The sequence below is a fragment of the Annulohypoxylon maeteangense genome (genome assembly GCF_022496945.1).
Source record: "Annulohypoxylon maeteangense strain CBS 123835 unplaced genomic scaffold GGS22scaffold_5, whole genome shotgun sequence".
In the NCBI taxonomy this organism is placed as follows: Eukaryota; Fungi; Ascomycota; class Sordariomycetes; order Xylariales; family Hypoxylaceae; genus Annulohypoxylon; species Annulohypoxylon maeteangense.
Genome location: NW_025953252.1, coordinates 1,419,879 through 1,435,476, shown reverse-complemented (window position 1 = coordinate 1,435,476; position 15,598 = coordinate 1,419,879). Strand labels below are relative to the sequence as shown.

The following is a 15,598-nucleotide window of genomic DNA, read 5'->3' as shown; positions in this document are numbered from 1 at the left end:
ATATTATAGATTTCCTACGACTTTCGAACTCGCAACCACCATGGCCGGGAGAACGCACTACGACATTCCATTATTCGACGTTGGAACTGAAGGAGCAGGCTTTCGACTGCAGAATACGGCGAATGAGCTCCAACGACCCCATATCGATCAGTACAGGAGCTCAGATGTCAAGTATCAGGCCGACATCTTTGCTGTAATTCATGGTACTATTACTCCAGGCGGACAGCATGGATTACTTCTTGTGACCGACTTCAAGTTTACATCGATCCCTCAAAAACGCCGATTTAAGCGAGTGGAAATCTCGATAGCTTTTGGACGCGAAAACAAGGCTGTTGGCGGACCAAATGAGCCATCAGTGAGGCAGTTTGCGCCCTGTGGTGCCTTCAGCATGGACGAAACCACACAAAACAGGGTAGACACAGTGGAGGCTAACGTAACATTGGAGGGTGGGTTTAGCTTGGCAACGCTTGGTATCGGCAGCAGTTTCCAGCGTGTAACGACCACTGACATCAAATCTTATGCCATCCTCAATGGGATGTCATGGATTGAAGGACGGAACGAAGGGGCTAAGAACGCAGTCCACTGGGACATTACCGAAAACAGGAAGTCGAAGTTTGGCGTACCGTCACACGTACGTACTGCAATTCTTTTAGAATTGCCAGATGAAGCGAGATTTAGAGCCGAGTTGCAGGTGACTGCAGATATTGGAACCTTCCACCAAAAGGTAAAGCGGAAGGTTGGTGCTCGAACTGGATTGGATCCTGTCATTTTTGACCCTTCAGAGGACCAACGCTTCAACATAGGTCCTACCCTACATGATGTCGATAAGGGTAATTTGAGCGCCTGCAATCTCGACGAACTTGGTTCTGCCAAAGTACCTAGTGCTAAGGTAATTCGAAGCGATAAGAACACTTAATCCAATGATACTTTAGCTGACGCGGCTTTAACAAAGTAAGACAATCATATGAGACCTGCATTCAAATCCGAATGGGTCGAAAATTGTCTCATATACGCCACTCAGCTTGTGGGCTGCATGAGGTATTGGGGTATAATTGGATGAGTTCTAAATTATGTAGTAGTTTGAGGCTTAATATTCATATCACCTATTTTTCGTTGGCTGTTATATTCTGGCATGTGTACGGTGTACTACCTACTAGGCATTGTATGATCTAACAGCGGTAATATCAAAAATCACTTTCACGACCGGAGCCTGCTGCTGCTGAGTGATTTGACCCCTGTCCAGCTGAACAACCTTTCCAATATTGGGGTCTAGGAAGTGATACGTTCTGAGCTTTAGACCTTTTATTTGTTCGCTTAGTTTCTCTTTTAGTTTGCCGACGTAGCCTTTGGAATTCTGTATTTGGTGCTTCGCTCTCATATATGCAGACAAAGTAACATCAGAAAGAAAATCCCACGTAAAGATATCGCTAGGGGTGAGCCGGATAAGTACCTACCGTAGGTAGATAGGTACTGCTTCATGGGGTGTTTTTCTTTCACCTAAGTTGCATAACTGGCATTAACACTACTAGGTACCTAGGTGATCTATTAATGCTTATCTCTTAACAGGGCAACCGACCGAATCCTCCCCATGTTTTCAAAATTTCTAAGGCTTTGGGGTTTTTAGCCAGAGATGGATGAAGAACGGAATGGTGTTGGCGATTGCCTTAGAGTTATCTACGAGCCTCCCAAGGATAATAGCAATCCCATTATAGAGTAAGTCAAGCACAACAAGATACAAATGAGTGAAATCTAGGCTAATAAGAAGAAACAAAAGCATTGTCGCGGTACACGGACTTCATAGCACATACACCAAAACCTGGTGCATGCCAGACGAAGAAATCGAAGGACTGGGTCCACTGCTTTGCCAATTCTCGTCATCGGCTCGAGTGTTTGCCTTCGACGGTGACATCCAGGAGGGAACCGTGCTAGGTGAATCGGGTCTAGAGAAAACTGCCGCTTCGCTATTAGAATCGATTTCTACAAGGGAAGATAAGAAGGTCAGTACCTACCTAGGTGCCTATTTACTAGGCAGGTTCATTGTTAATATTATCATTAGCGACCTTTGGTCTTCCTTTGCCACAACGTGGCTGGAATAATTGTGAAAGAGGTAAGGAACTAGTTCCAACTTGGGGATATAATATATATACCTAGGTACCTAGGTAGCAATACTAAATATCATCAAGTTACTTTGGATTGCTAATCATGACGAAAACTACATGGATATTGCCCTGGCAACAAGAGCCCTGGTGAGTTTGATCTTCAGAAAGTACCCAGTTAAAGCCACTTTGTCTGATACCGAGAAGGTTTGTTTCGGCACCCCGGACTCCTCTTGCGATTGGAATGATGTCCTTTTCAGACTGATCCTAGCGACTACCGACTCCAACGCCCATAAAGATACAATAGCTCACCAAAAAGAACGGAAAGAGCTCATAGACAGAGGGGCAAATGCTCTGAGTGCGGCTTGCGCTAGATACGATATGATCAAGAATCAATATGAGATTGTTTCAATTTTCGAGGAGCTTCCTACAGTTGGGATTGGAATTGTTGTAAGTCATCACTTCTCTAGAGAAATATAGGGATAAATTTGTGTTTGAACTAATATAAAACCCCTGAAGGTTACATGCAATCAAGCGAAAGAATCACACATCCTTCTACGGGCAACTCATAATCAACTCTGTAATATCGATTTATTGCCAGACGATGTTGTTAATACTGTCATACAAAGCACGGCAACGGAGAAGAAAGGTTGGGAAAATCTAACCCACATAGCAGATTACGACTAACATGTCCTAGCTTACCAATATAGCGCGGTTGCTTGTCGTCAAGCCCTTGCGAGCTTCTGTGAGCAAGATGGGAACCCTGGGGAGATGACTCCGGGACCCTCGTCACCTATCACCTATCAATTCTACTCGGATTTACATGAGCGAGGACGAGGGATAACCACAATATATGGAAGTGCGGGATCTGGGAAATCTGTGCTTGCCAGCCAAATATCGACAGCGAACTGCTTCGATGACAAGAATATCATCGTGCTTTCCTACTACTTCAATGCTGGCGATTACAGAAGGAGCTCATACCATAACTTGCTTCTCTCATTCAACCTTCAGCTCCTATATTGGGGAGATACCCCGTTTGATAGTGAATATGTTCAGGGAGTATATACTAGAATGAGGATTTCGGGAAACGCGTCAGCAACCATGTCACCTGATCTCTATCAACTACTCTGTGGTATGCTCAAAAGGCTATCTTCGTTCGAAATTATCTTTGTTATTGATGCCCTGGACGAATGCGACGAGGGCTCCCGTGGTCAGCTTATAGGCGACCTTCGGAGACTAATGCTCCATATCTCTTCCAGCTACAAAGTCTTCATAACTTGCCAACCAACCGATAGCATAGTGGCTCTACTAGGGCCATTCGAGGAATCTGATAGCATTAATCTGGATGAACATTTGGAAGAAGTAACGAAACCCCTTTTATGCAACGAGAGATTTGCAGATATTCGACATCGACTCTCAGGAGTGGGCATGACGCCGCTATTGATCAACTTAGTCTCGGTCCTTTATCAGCAAAAAGGGGCGAATAAGATACCTGAACATCTGGACTACAACACAGTATATGAACAGATAATGACGCAAATCGATGCACCAGAACTATGGCTTCGACAAGTGCTACTTTCCGTTGCCTTCGCTAAGCGGCCATTAGCAGTCTGTGAATTAGCGGGCGCAATATGGATGGAGCCTGATAATATGCTCGGCAATGGTCAACTTACGCTGCAGAGGATTCGGATTGGAGCGCCCAAGAATTTAGAGGAAGACCTTAGATTCGCCTTATACCCTTTGATCCGCGTGGACAATGGTTTCGTACGTTTCATGCACGGCACACTACGTGACTTTGTTCGGAATTGGCTGAGCGGCCTCGTACTTGACCATAACCTCGAAGATAAATCTGCCGAAGGACGGTCATACATGCTCCAGAAGTGCCTCGACGTGCTCTCTATACCGGAAGTTCGGGGTATTAGCGGCTTTCCGACAAAAAGGCGACCTTTCGATACTCTCTGTGACCCGCCTATTAGTGAACGCCCCCATAGTTTCGCCTTCTATGCAGGTTCCTGCTTGGCGACCCATCTGGCAGAAAATGCTAAAGACGGCGATAATAACGATTGGTTTACCCCAGCCGCGCGAAATTCTTTGTCTCTCTTCATAGACAATGTTGATGCCAGATCTTGGTGGCTTCAGAAATTCATACGGGTTCAAGCTGAGCCTTCTCCTAAAGACGACTCAACAACTCCCGATGAAATCTTCCATTATTCTGTTTCCCTAGGCTGCCAATCGGTAATCAGAATCCTACTGCCAAAAATCCACGAAAAAAGTAGTATCCAATCTGCTTTTTTCACAGCGCTTCGCTGCGGGTATGTGGGGACCGCCCAAGTTCTCTATCAGGCCGCCAATAGCGACAATGATTTGTGGCTATCTGCTTTCGAGATAGCATGCCAAAGCGGCCATACAGAGTTGGTGGTATCGATAATCTCATGGTGGCCAGAAGGCATTGAGCAGCTGTCAAAGAAAAAGTTGAACGACTGCCTTCACTTGGTCGCAAAATATGGCTATTGGGATATCATCTCAAAACTGCGAGTGTTCCTTCCAGACTTGATGAGAAATATCGAGAGAGATAAATTAAAAAAGTTGTTTGAAGTAGCTGCGGAAAATGGGCGGGACGGTGTTGTCTCTGAGTTGCTCCTATTGCACAAGGATGCTGGTTATACGAATGACATACCTGATAAGACAGCCCAAGAGACGCTGGATACAAAAGAAGGCAATGAAGAAGGGGACAGTGACCATATTCGTAAAGAAACTTGGCTAACTAATGCGCTTTTCAAAGCCGCAGAATTTGGCAGTGCCGCGTGCATCTACTTTTTAGCACCTCATTTAGATCTCGAGTACGCGCGAGGTGCGTGGAGATGGACAGCCCTACACCATGCAACAATGGGTAAGTATACATATTCAGACACCCCATCCTTAAACTTTCGCAATATCACTAATGGATAGTTATTTACAGAAAATATGGCCGAAGCTGTGGAGCAATTGTTAGATAGCGGGGCTGACATTGAATGTCAGGATGGCCAGGATGCTACACCACTGTTATTGGCCTGTCTTGGAGAACAGATGAGGACAGTCCGGGTCTTATTAGATCGGGGAGCCAATCCAGATCATATTGCAACCGACTCGGCAAATTACCGCGCTCTTCACATCGCTGCCCGACAGGGCAATGAACCTCTGGTTCGAGTTCTGCTGGAAGCGGGTTCTTCGGAGAATGCGAGACTCAAGAAACCGATGTGGGATACTCCTCTACACCTTGCAATATATCATTCACAGAACGACACCCAATACGCCCAGACAGTCAATACACTTCTTGAGTTCGGCGCGGACGTTGATGCGCTGAATGGAAATAATATGACACCGTTGCACATTGTCATCAAAGAAAGCAAAGACGAGAACATAGCGAAATCCCTTGTGAGATTTGGCGCCAATATCGATAAATTGGACGGCGAAGACTACTCCCCCTTATACTATGCCATCAAGGAAAATAGTCCCATGGCTTCGATCTTGTGGGATCCTCGAGGCATCATGAAAGACAGAGGGGTATCAGTCCTATTTGCGGCAGCATCACAAGGAAAGGTCTTGAGGGTTCAGCAACTACTGAAAGCAGGCTACGACAAGACCGAGCAGGATTCCTGGGGTAGAACAGCTTTTGACGTAGCTAGCAATCTTGACGTGCGCGAATTGCTCGCACCCGATACACCTGTAGCTACAGGCGTGGCACCCGAGGAGTGGTGCCCTTTCATCGCAAAAAAGTCTTATCACGGAAGCTGGTCCTGTGATAAGTGTGGAATGAAATTGGAAAACACGACGTTCTATCGTGAGTTATCTATCATTGTCCCCCACCTCTTTCGTTCTTGTCATTGATATTCAGGTTTGGCTTACTGTTGATTGACGTCTATAGATTGTTGTGTCTCATCAGATTGTTCAACTGGTAAGATTGTGGACTTCTGCGAGCCATGTATGGAAAGTGTCAGGAGTGAAAAGGATTATGAAAAGGTTTTGAAGCGATTTACAGCGGCATGGCTAACTTCATATGAAGAATTTTCTCCAGCTATTGGTAGCTTTGGTAGCAAAAGTCCAGATTGATAGGTACTAGTGACCCCTATTCTCAAGGTTGACTAGTAGGGGGGGACGAAATAACCTTAACGCTTATTTGGATCCCTAATCCTACCCATTGATCAGACATATTGGATTATTGACGGCGGACCATAAGAACAAATCCGCTAACCCGCGAATTCATTTATGATTTAATGTATTGAAATGTATGCAGTATAATACAGTGTAGTAACGTACGGTTTGATAGATATTATACACTGTATTCTGAGTCTTACAGGGGTTCATAGCGCTACAAGGCGCTGAACGCCCCTGTAACTTATAGGTGGCTTTTTAGGTATTTAGGTACTTAAAAAGCATATACGCGTAATAGTTTAAAATAAGGGGTATTATTGGATTAAACCATTCAATTATTAATAAAAGATATATCTTATTCTAATTCTATTTATTAAAAATAGAAACTCTTAGGAAAAGTTCTTCTTGTCTCAGAGAGGTCACGTGAGTAACCAGACTTTGACAACGACGTATTTGGGAATGGCTTTATTAAACAAAAACCAGAAAAGTGGGCCATATTCACTTTGATGTACACCAATCAATCAACGTCCACTAAGAGCTTTTGGTGTACACCATAATTCACTCTACAAGAGGATTTGGTGGATTAGGATTAATTTACTTAATAAGGTATCCTCTTAGTGTAGTTGGTGTAGTTGATCCGAGTCTTGCTTATTGCACATGACGGATGACATGACATGCATATGTAATAGATATTGAGATCAAACAAAGTCACATTCGATTCCCTGGCATATAACCCCAGAATTATTTATAATGACCATTCTACAACTCTTTATCCTCTCATTTCTTGACTTGGCATTCCTGCGTAATAGAAACAGTCGGATCAGACTCAGACGTAGCAGTCAACTTAACAACCGCCGTGCCAGCTGCCTCAACTTCCGCCTTAACAGCTACGTTAACAGGGGTCACCGCACCGAACTTTACCGTGGCCAACGCGTTCACCACCCCTACAGTCCATCCCTCGCCGTCGACCTCCGCGCTGAGCCGATAGATATCCGAGCCTAAGTACGCGGACATGTCTTGCGGGTGTTGCGCTTCATCATTGATAGCCGTATAAGACCCGGAATTCGTCAGCTGAAACGCGCAAGTCACGCCGTTGACACTAGCTCTAGCAAGTGGCCCCTCCGCAACTAGCCCCTTTTCCATCTCAACGCCATAAGTATTAGCTCCACTACCATCCAACGACCGTACACCCACGGTATAATGCAAGACACCAACATCATCGCGGCGGATATCCACAATATAAAAATGCAGTCTATTCGCCTCATCAACATACTCGAACTCACTCCCGGAGTCCGTACCCGCATGGAACAGCGCATCAGCAAGCTGTCGGTAATCGCCAATACTCAGCGGGGAAGGCGTGCCATCAGGGCGGAAGAAATCAATCACATCGATATCCTGAGGATTCGCATCAATCGTCCATTGAAACGGCGCATTATCTCTATCCTTCGTCTTACTAATCATGACCCCCGAGTCCGGCGTAAACGAGTCCGCGCCCATGCGGTCGATCACTTCGATATCGTAGTTATTGTACCCGCCGCCATCGCACAGCGCGTCTGTGCTGGTATTACACGAGGGCGAGAGGTCGTCGCCCATGATGACGTGGAGACCCATTAATTCGTTTTCGCCGGGGTTGATGCAGCGCGCGGTTATTTCGGCGACGACGGGGCCGGAGCTCGGGAGCGCGGAGCGCGAGACCATGAGAACGCTGGAGTTGGCGACGAGGCCGATGCGCATTTTGTCGCCCATCGTGTGCAGTGAGCCGAGGGAGCCGCCTTGCGTTGCGGGGATCTGCCAGCGCGTGTGGGGACCCCCTGGCCCGTTGAAGCTGCCGCGTGATAGCATGGACCAGGGGCCTGTGTACGCGCGACGCGGCGGGTTGCCGTACGGGTTGTTGTAGTTGTCGCCGATGCCGAGGAGATGGGTTAGCTCGTGCGCGTAAGTTGACATTCCCGAGCTTTCCGCCTGTGTCGATGAGCCGCCCCCGGCATTCGGCCAGATTGCGCTTGCGGCTGCCCAGGAGGTCCAGTTCACGTATCTCGTCTCAGCGTAATTAGGCAACGCGTCGTCGCCCGGAGGTCCGAAAGAATCCGGAACATCCTGCGGAGTCTGAAACTTAATCTCTCCGAATTCTTGCCACGTGGAGGACTCGTCCTGACCCGCGGACAGGATGAAGACTAGCTCGAACGAATTGGCTGTCTCGTTACCTACGTCGGCGCGCCAGGCCCCTAGGGCGTCTGTTCGTAGGTCGATTGAGCATGGCCCTGCTGTAGGACAAGCCCCCTCATTGAATCCTCCTCGCTCGTCGTCTATGCCGTATTGATATGAGCGGCTGGGGAGCTGATATGCGCCGAAGGCAGTTAAATCCACGCCAAAACGGCCTCCCGAATCTTCCATCCAGTATTCGTGCAAAGTACGATTGTGGTTCAGGTCCTGGGGCTTATTGAGGAAATCCCGGTAGAAAGCTGGTACCTCTGAGCGGTTCAAACCGGAAAGAATCGGCTGTGGGTTCCCGAACGGGGTCGAGTTCACCGCTTGCGTGATGACGAAGGGCATATCCGGGTAATCGACGGCGACGAGGGCGATGTTGAAGTTCCGATTAGAACCCTTGCGGCTCGGGTCATTCCACGATGTTCCTGGGGGCACTTTGTAGTCCGCCCAAGTCATGTTGTCCGGATTTACCCAATTTTGCGGATCAAGCACTTGGAACGGTTCGCTCCGTGCGACAATTGGTCCAGCGCGAGTGTATCTCGCCAGAAACGCGCCGGCCAAGACAGTCGTGAGGACTGTCTGGCGGCATTTGCGTGCATTCGTGAAATGCATCATCCAAATTGTGCAAGACCAGAATCTACCCTCGCGCCCCTAATATCATAGGACGTGAAGGAAGGAAGCTAGAAAGCTAGACAGCCGCCACCGGGCCATGAGAGCTTTTTATGTGATCCTAATGAGCACGACATTAATTGTGTTGCCGATCATAAAATGTCTTGGCTTGCTAACTGAAAAGGCATGTCTTCTTGGTTTCCCCTATTTTCTAGGCAACATTATAGCCCTGTTGCATTCCCGCCTTCGTTTTACAGGGCAGATATGCCGGAATCAGCTACGGTGCTTATCATTGCTGTTTACATACTACCTACTGGATTGGGTAGGTGAACCTGGACTTTTATACTTGGCGAAGATAGGGCATGCGACAGTGCGATGTGTGCGGAGAACCTGGTTAACAGCCTGGAAAACATCCTATGTAGATGGTGCTGTTGCGCTAAAAGGTACTCGCTCATGAAGCAAATGGAAATGTATGAGAATGGAGCATTCAATTGATTTGATTTTAAGTAAATGTAACTTCTTACGAACAAACATAAAGTTTACGAAAAGGAAAAGTTCATCTTGTCTCAGGAAGGTCACGTGAGCAACCAAACTTGGACAATGTCTTTAGAGCACAGACCTGACAGCTTGATAGGTATATAGCACAGACCACCTGGATTGATCCCAATCTAATCTAAAACACGTGACAAGAAGACAATCGAAAAAAGATACAAAGTACACACCGGTCGGCAGGTTTTCTTCATTTCAGTCTTAAGTTAGAGCAGTGTATCTGACAAAATATAATGAATGAAAAGAAAAATAGGTATTGTAAATACTACTATTAGGTAATAGGACCTAAACGATCATCGAACAAGCCCTCGGGTCCGTTCCTCTAATCGGTAAAGCCAATCAAATTCCCGACCGAATGAATAGGTAGAAAGAAGACTTGGCTCCCAGCTTCTGATTGGGATATACACAAGACGCGAAGCGAGTACCGCCTTTCTTCGCATATTCCGGTCCTTTACCGAACCACTTTAAAATTGCTTTAACCGTTTTTAACTAATGGAATCTGGGGATGATTTAATAACAGTTTTTACTCTTTTCTTAGTAAAATTTTTACGAGCCAATAACCATTTCAGGTTAAGTACTTATTAAATTCTTACTAATCTTCTTATTATTTTAAAATCCCTTATTGGACTCTTTTTGATACGAAAATTAGTAGAGCCTCACTTTCAGGCTAACTATAATAAGTAAAGCTCCCCTTAAAAGGCATAATACACTTTTAAAGTGGTTCGGTTAAGGACCGGAATATGCGAAGAAAGGCGGTACCCGCGAGTCTAGCCTAAGTAAGCTAGGTGCAGGTAACCATGCATAGGGAACATATCAGTAAATACTAAGTACGCCATAACAATTTGTATAATTCTCCGATACTTAGCTACCTAGGTATGTACCCAGGCCAAAAGTTTCGCCCCCATCGTGGGCACCTACGTGGTACCTATTATCATGAGAAATGACTTGGATTTACCGGCTGAGTGCCTCGAGTTGAGGTATAGCGTAACTAGGTAGGTAGGTAGGTAGGTACCTGCCATGTTTGACTCCAGCACTTGAGACTAACACCGCTAACATAGTCGGGTTACCCTCGGAGTCAGAATAGGGGACATTGAGGTTCGCAGTATTACTTGTATCGAGGGCTTCCAACGGATACAAAAAGGCATAGATAAAAATACCTAATAACTCGCAAGTGTGATCAGAAGTATCTAAGTATGTTACCAAGACATTGCATATATATGACTCGCGAGAGCCTTGATACGCTAATTCGTTTATAAGCCCCTAACCCGACCAAACCAGTTGCCTCTTAATGTCCATCAGAGGAATTCAAGATGCCGTCTCTTTGAATAATTATAGCTTGCCGTTACAAAAGTGCTTGAGCTGCTGGTTGGATATATGAACCAGACGTAGCACACACCACTTTACCGCAATCCTTTTGCACAGTTTTGATTGTCTCCTTTCTTTCTCCATTAAGCTTAACCACAATACTGACTGTTGTCTCCCAAGTACACCTAGGATAGATATAATTGTTAGATACTTGGCACTATTCATTTATTAAGATAGGTACGTATTGGATATACAAACATTGTGTCGGTATGTTCAATGATGAGTTCTTGGTCTGGGGGTATCAGGCTGAAGGTATTTGAGGCGAATAATTCGAAAAAGATATTTCGAATAAACAACTAGGTAGGTACTTAAGGTATATAATACCGATGTAGAAATAGCTTGCAAAGTACGTCTCGATCTTCCGTAAAAGTTTCTCAGGTTTTAACTGAAGTTGAAGGAGTAGGGAACAGAAGGTGAAGTTTGTTGATGGATGCCGAGATATAAAAGAAAATATGAAAAGTGTGCCATCACGTAGGTACATGGTAGCTCCGTCTTATGCGATTTTCAAGTTGCTCTCAAGGCGGTGGAGCCAACCTAGCCCAATAGAAACTTCTTGATGCAAGACGAGAGCTCCTCCAATGAGACTATCGTGATTCCTGTTTCTCCCATGCGTTGACCGCAACGATCACTGACAATTCTGGCAGACAGGTATCTGGACTTCTTGCTGGTCTCACCTTTTGGTGTCTCTGATTAAAAGCCGCCGAGAGAAACGCTTTTTTCCGATTTACTAGGTACAATCACACTTGCGTATTTAGCAAATAAAAGTGAGTATATAAATAAATCATGAACCGGATCCCAAAAAGAAAATGCGAATATCTGAATATGATAGTTGTTAACGAATTACCTTGAGATTGACATAAAGACGTGTCTGTTAATTTTAATTATAGTGAAATTTCAACCACATGATAAGTTAGCAAAAGTTGTAATAAGAAAAGTTTTTGCTGAAGTTTGGGCATACCTGCATATAAACACGTACCTTGTACCGTTCTCATATAGTATGCTGGTACTTTCAGCAATATCCCCTCTTAGAACATTACGGAAGGGCACAGATGGTCCTTTTTAGCAAAGGCGTATTTTCTTTGCAAATACAAAAATTTGAGCAACCAAAGATTTACTAATATGTGATATGCTTGTATAGATATACTAATATTACGACGGCAGTTCTTCACAAGAACCCCCCTATTCATACTTACTATTAATAGAACTCCCACCTATGTAACACTTATGTAAGCGTTAAGGTACCATCATCTTTATTCTGCTACCGATGTATTGGTAGTCAATGAATACTGCTTTTTTTTTGAAAAGAATGTTAAGCTAAATGTGAAGATTGGCTTCTCTTTCCTATGACCATCCCGCACCTAACGCTAGATTATTTCATTCATCTGCCAATCTAAGATCTCGTTTGTCCTCGATTAGAAATAAAAATTTCATCTATTTCTCCCAACAGAATCTAAATTAGAAGTTTGTGAATGTTTGATATGATTTCACTCGGATATGGGTTTCCCAGCCTTGCCTTTCCCAGGGGCCCCTTCAAACTTAGCTCCCCATTTATCCTGCTGCTGGAACATAGCTAAGCATGCAAGTGCGGAAGGCGAGCCGTATTCTGGGTCAGCACCTCCTTCTAGTAATGCCTACGGAATTATCAGTATTTGTGAATCTCTTAATAAGAGGTATCGAACCTCGACAACAGCATCTTCCTTCTTGAAAATAGCGCCGGCTAGAGGGCTTTGGCCTCTATCATTTATCCGGTTTGGATCGGCACCATGCTGGATGAGTAGCTTGACAAGATCAGCATGTCCATGATATGCCGCAAGCATAAGCTTTGAGTATGCGTTTGATGATCAGCAATGGGCGCGGAATATTTGATGGATAATTGATGATTGCCTACAAGAGTATCTCCCTTCTCATTAGTCATGTTAGGTGGTAATCCTCTCGGCAATGCTTGTTCGAATACGTCTTTATCGCCAGTTCGTGCAGCATTGTACATCCGAGACGCAAACTCGATGACCTCTGGAGGGATGGTTGAGGAGTCTGTAGAAGCCATTGTGGAGAAACTGAATATGGGTTATGGGGAGAAGATATATGAATGAGAAATTCGGAGGGAGAAGAAATATGCTTTAAGCTTAAATTTCCAATAGGATTGTTGTTTCCTTTTGGAATGATGTAAAAGATGCAAGCCGAGTAAGCTCCGGGGATAGGTGGGGAGGTTGCGATGACATCGGCGGTGCTACCCACCCTACTACTACACCCGTCACTGCCGGTTGGAAACCGCGTAAGATGATTTTAGCTTCCTTTAATTGGTCTTCCGTACTTCGTACTCCTCACAATTAACCCGATGCACATCAGATGTCCATTTTTACTCACAAATAACTTCAATTACGCAGCGTAGAAAACCGTAGCACATCTATTTTATGGATATCAAACAGAATGTTAAAAGACCTGCGTATATGGAATTGTGTAGTATGAGTAGACGCTGATGGTGGGACATGATTTCCCCGCTAATAGCCGCTGTAATCCGTTATCAGAGGTACCATACCCGCTATCGTCATCCCCTCCTAGTAGCCCTAGAGCTTTACCTCTGACGTTGAAACCTTCTTTCATGCACCATTCTTCACTTCTACACATTTTCTAACCAGCGATCTTGTGAACACATTGACACGACCAACCATAATCTTCTATATATAGCAATTCTGGTAGATCAATCCATTCAATTCACTACCTAGTACTACATCATCTCTACCTGTTAGTACAAATTGAACCTCCACGTTATCCAGTTTAAGCAGACCGATTTTGTCATCAGAATAATGCCACCGCGATTGAATAGTCGATTGATTTCTCCGCAAATTCGCTTTTTACGCCTATACTCTAGCGATGCCGGCCCATTAATCAGAGTCACAAATCTCCCAACCTCTAACACCGGCCACATTCGCATCCTCGAGCTCAATCGGCCATCAGCGCGTAACGCGATATCGAAAGCCCTCCTAGCCTCCTTACGAGCCGAAGTCGAAGATGTCCGATCGCAATATACATTAGAAGGAAATGAAATACCCCCAGCTCCGCGGTTTGGAGGAGCCGCGGGCCTAGATGACAAGGGACCAACCCGGGCCTTGATCCTCGCCAGCGCCGTCGACGCGAGTTTCTGCGCCGGCGCGGACTTAAAAGAAAGACGCGGGTTCACGGAAGAAGAGTAAGTACCACCACAAACAAAACCTCGCATACAGGCACTTCCATACTTCGATCGATAACTAACACCAGCCTACCAACCCTCCAGAACGCAACAATTCCTCTCCGTCCTCCGCGGCACATTCGCCTCTCTCTCCGCCCTCCCTATCCCAACCATCTCCGCCATATCCTCCCTCGCCCTAGGCGGCGGCCTCGAACTCGCGCTATGCACACACTTCCGCGTCCTCGCATCTACCGCCACCGTCGGGCTCCCTGAAACCCGACTCGGCATCATCCCCGGCGCCGGCGGTACATATCGACTTCCCGCGTTGATCGGGCTACCCCGCGCACGCGATATAATCCTCACCGGACGCCGGGTATCCGCCCCTGAAGCATATTTCCTCGGGCTCGCGGACCGTTTGGTAGAAGTGTTGCCCGAGGATGAGCGGGATGGGGTTGCGCAGGAGAACGGCGCAGGAGAGGAAGAGGAGGGATTACCCGCGCGCGCGAGGAACGCGACGTTAGCAGAGGCCGTGAGGCTCGCGAGTGAGATTTGCGAGGGCGGACCGGTGGCGGTTAGGGCTGCGCTGGAGGCGGTTAGTTGGGCTCAGCCGGAGGTGGAGAATGCGGCGTATGAGAGGGTGGTGAGGACTGAGGATAGGGATGAGGCGCTTGTCGCGTTTGGGGAGAAGAGGAGGCCGGTTTTTAAGGGGCGGTGAGGGGGTATGTGATGTTGAGGGTTCTAGGACATTTCACATGATGGTATGATCACAGCTGCATTTGGATGCGAAGGTCTATTTGCTAGGTTTTGGTTTCATCTGTGTTAACTGGTCTATGACGTATACGACGCTTTTTAGCTCATGCTGCGAAGCCTATGCCTTCGGTGTGTTTGGTATACCGACGGTAAGTGACAACATACATGACAGCGAAGATTGACTAATCAAATGGCTTGCACTCCGCTAAAGCTGCGCTAATGGTTGAACCAATTGCCTCCGGGACTGCGTTAGATTTACCTGAGATTCACCCAAATTAGTGCGCGCTTTTCCCCCTTACAACATCTCATTCAGCACCAAATTTATAGGTAGTACGCCACATCGTGAGCCTCACTTTCCAGTTAATTACTAAAATAAGTCACGCATTTCTCGCCGATTCCCTAGTGCTAGGTAAGCAACTAATAGGTACGCAAGCTTTCATATAGCTAAAAGGAAGTAATCGATGACATTCTTTCTTATGAGGTACCTGTAGTTTAAACACCATGGAGGTTTTTGGGTTGTTTAGACTAATAGCAATACGATTTTGAAATGCATCGAGGTCGACAACGCCCAATCGGACACTGGTTGATGACTCCCCTTTGTCACGTGTTCTAGAAGTTGGAGAAAGGGGGTATGTTGGAACTTTGGTTACTCACGTGATACCCCCTGAGACAATACTTTGTACCTACTGTTTGCTCGAAGAATCTGTCGTTCGCAAACTCGAGA

At 46.0% G+C, this 15,598-nt stretch overlaps 5 protein-coding genes across 5 annotated transcripts; 3 read left to right on the top strand and 2 right to left on the bottom strand.

Annotated features, from left to right (window-relative positions):
- Positions 1-7: 7 nt before the first annotated feature.
- Positions 8-1,159, top strand: GGS22DRAFT_158882 (uncharacterized protein). Its single transcript, XM_047960704.1, has one exon. It carries the CDS (start codon positions 41-43, stop codon positions 914-916), a length of 876 nt encoding a protein of 291 aa, XP_047820698.1. The 5' UTR covers positions 8-40; the 3' UTR covers positions 917-1,159.
- A 179-nt stretch (positions 1,160-1,338) lies between these two features.
- On the top strand, positions 1,339-6,537 carry GGS22DRAFT_158880 (uncharacterized protein). Its single transcript, XM_047960703.1, has 9 exons — positions 1,339-1,713; positions 1,775-1,997; positions 2,057-2,107; positions 2,184-2,246; positions 2,304-2,546; positions 2,616-2,745; positions 2,794-4,986; positions 5,056-5,916; positions 6,001-6,537. The coding sequence occupies exons 1-9, from the start codon at positions 1,631-1,633 to the stop codon at positions 6,183-6,185; spliced, it is 4,032 nt and encodes a 1,343-aa protein (XP_047820697.1). The 5' UTR covers positions 1,339-1,630; the 3' UTR covers positions 6,186-6,537.
- A 327-nt stretch (positions 6,538-6,864) lies between these two features.
- GGS22DRAFT_158879 (M6 metalloprotease) lies at positions 6,865-9,552 on the bottom strand. Its single transcript, XM_047960702.1, has one exon. The coding sequence runs from the start codon at positions 9,048-9,050 to the stop codon at positions 7,005-7,007; it is 2,046 nt and encodes a 681-aa protein (XP_047820696.1). The 5' UTR covers positions 9,051-9,552; the 3' UTR covers positions 6,865-7,004.
- A 2,639-nt stretch (positions 9,553-12,191) lies between these two features.
- Positions 12,192-13,387, bottom strand: GGS22DRAFT_118542 (ankyrin). Its single transcript, XM_047958166.1, has 3 exons — positions 12,847-13,387; positions 12,638-12,778; positions 12,192-12,589 (listed from the first exon to the last, which is right to left on the bottom strand). The coding sequence occupies exons 1-3, from the start codon at positions 13,000-13,002 to the stop codon at positions 12,443-12,445; spliced, it is 444 nt and encodes a 147-aa protein (XP_047820695.1). The 5' UTR covers positions 13,003-13,387; the 3' UTR covers positions 12,192-12,442.
- Positions 13,388-13,548: 161 nt separating this feature from the next.
- On the top strand, positions 13,549-15,181 carry GGS22DRAFT_118539 (ClpP/crotonase). The gene is made up of 2 exons (XM_047958165.1): positions 13,549-14,145; positions 14,230-15,181. The coding sequence occupies exons 1-2, from the start codon at positions 13,763-13,765 to the stop codon at positions 14,837-14,839; spliced, it is 993 nt and encodes a 330-aa protein (XP_047820694.1). The 5' UTR covers positions 13,549-13,762; the 3' UTR covers positions 14,840-15,181.
- Positions 15,182-15,598: the final 417 nt, after the last annotated feature.

Bases quoted from the DNA above. Each gene is read 5' to 3' on its own strand.
- GGS22DRAFT_158882 (XM_047960704.1), top strand. From the start codon at position 41: ATGGCCGGGAGAACGCACTACGACATTCCATTATTCGACGTTGGAACT.
- GGS22DRAFT_158880 (XM_047960703.1), top strand. From the start codon at position 1,631: ATGGATGAAGAACGGAATGGTGTTGGCGATTGCCTTAGAGTTATCTAC. The intron at 2,746-2,793 runs GTTGGGAAAATC...AACATGTCCTAG, and splicing joins CACGGCAACGGAGAAGAAAG to CTTACCAATATAGCGCGGTT. The intron at 4,987-5,055 runs GTAAGTATACAT...AGTTATTTACAG, and splicing joins CCTACACCATGCAACAATGG to AAAATATGGCCGAAGCTGTG.
- GGS22DRAFT_158879 (XM_047960702.1), bottom strand. From the start codon at position 9,050: ATGATGCATTTCACGAATGCACGCAAATGCCGCCAGACAGTCCTCACG.
- GGS22DRAFT_118542 (XM_047958166.1), bottom strand. From the start codon at position 13,002: ATGGCTTCTACAGACTCCTCAACCATCCCTCCAGAGGTCATCGAGTTT. The intron at 12,779-12,846 runs GTAGGCAATCAT...GCATACTCAAAG, and splicing joins ATGAGAAGGGAGATACTCTT to CTTATGCTTGCGGCATATCA. The intron at 12,590-12,637 runs GTTCGATACCTC...ATAATTCCGTAG, and splicing joins AGGAAGATGCTGTTGTCGAG to GCATTACTAGAAGGAGGTGC.
- GGS22DRAFT_118539 (XM_047958165.1), top strand. From the start codon at position 13,763: ATGCCACCGCGATTGAATAGTCGATTGATTTCTCCGCAAATTCGCTTT. The intron at 14,146-14,229 runs GTAAGTACCACC...CCAACCCTCCAG, and splicing joins CGCGGGTTCACGGAAGAAGA to AACGCAACAATTCCTCTCCG.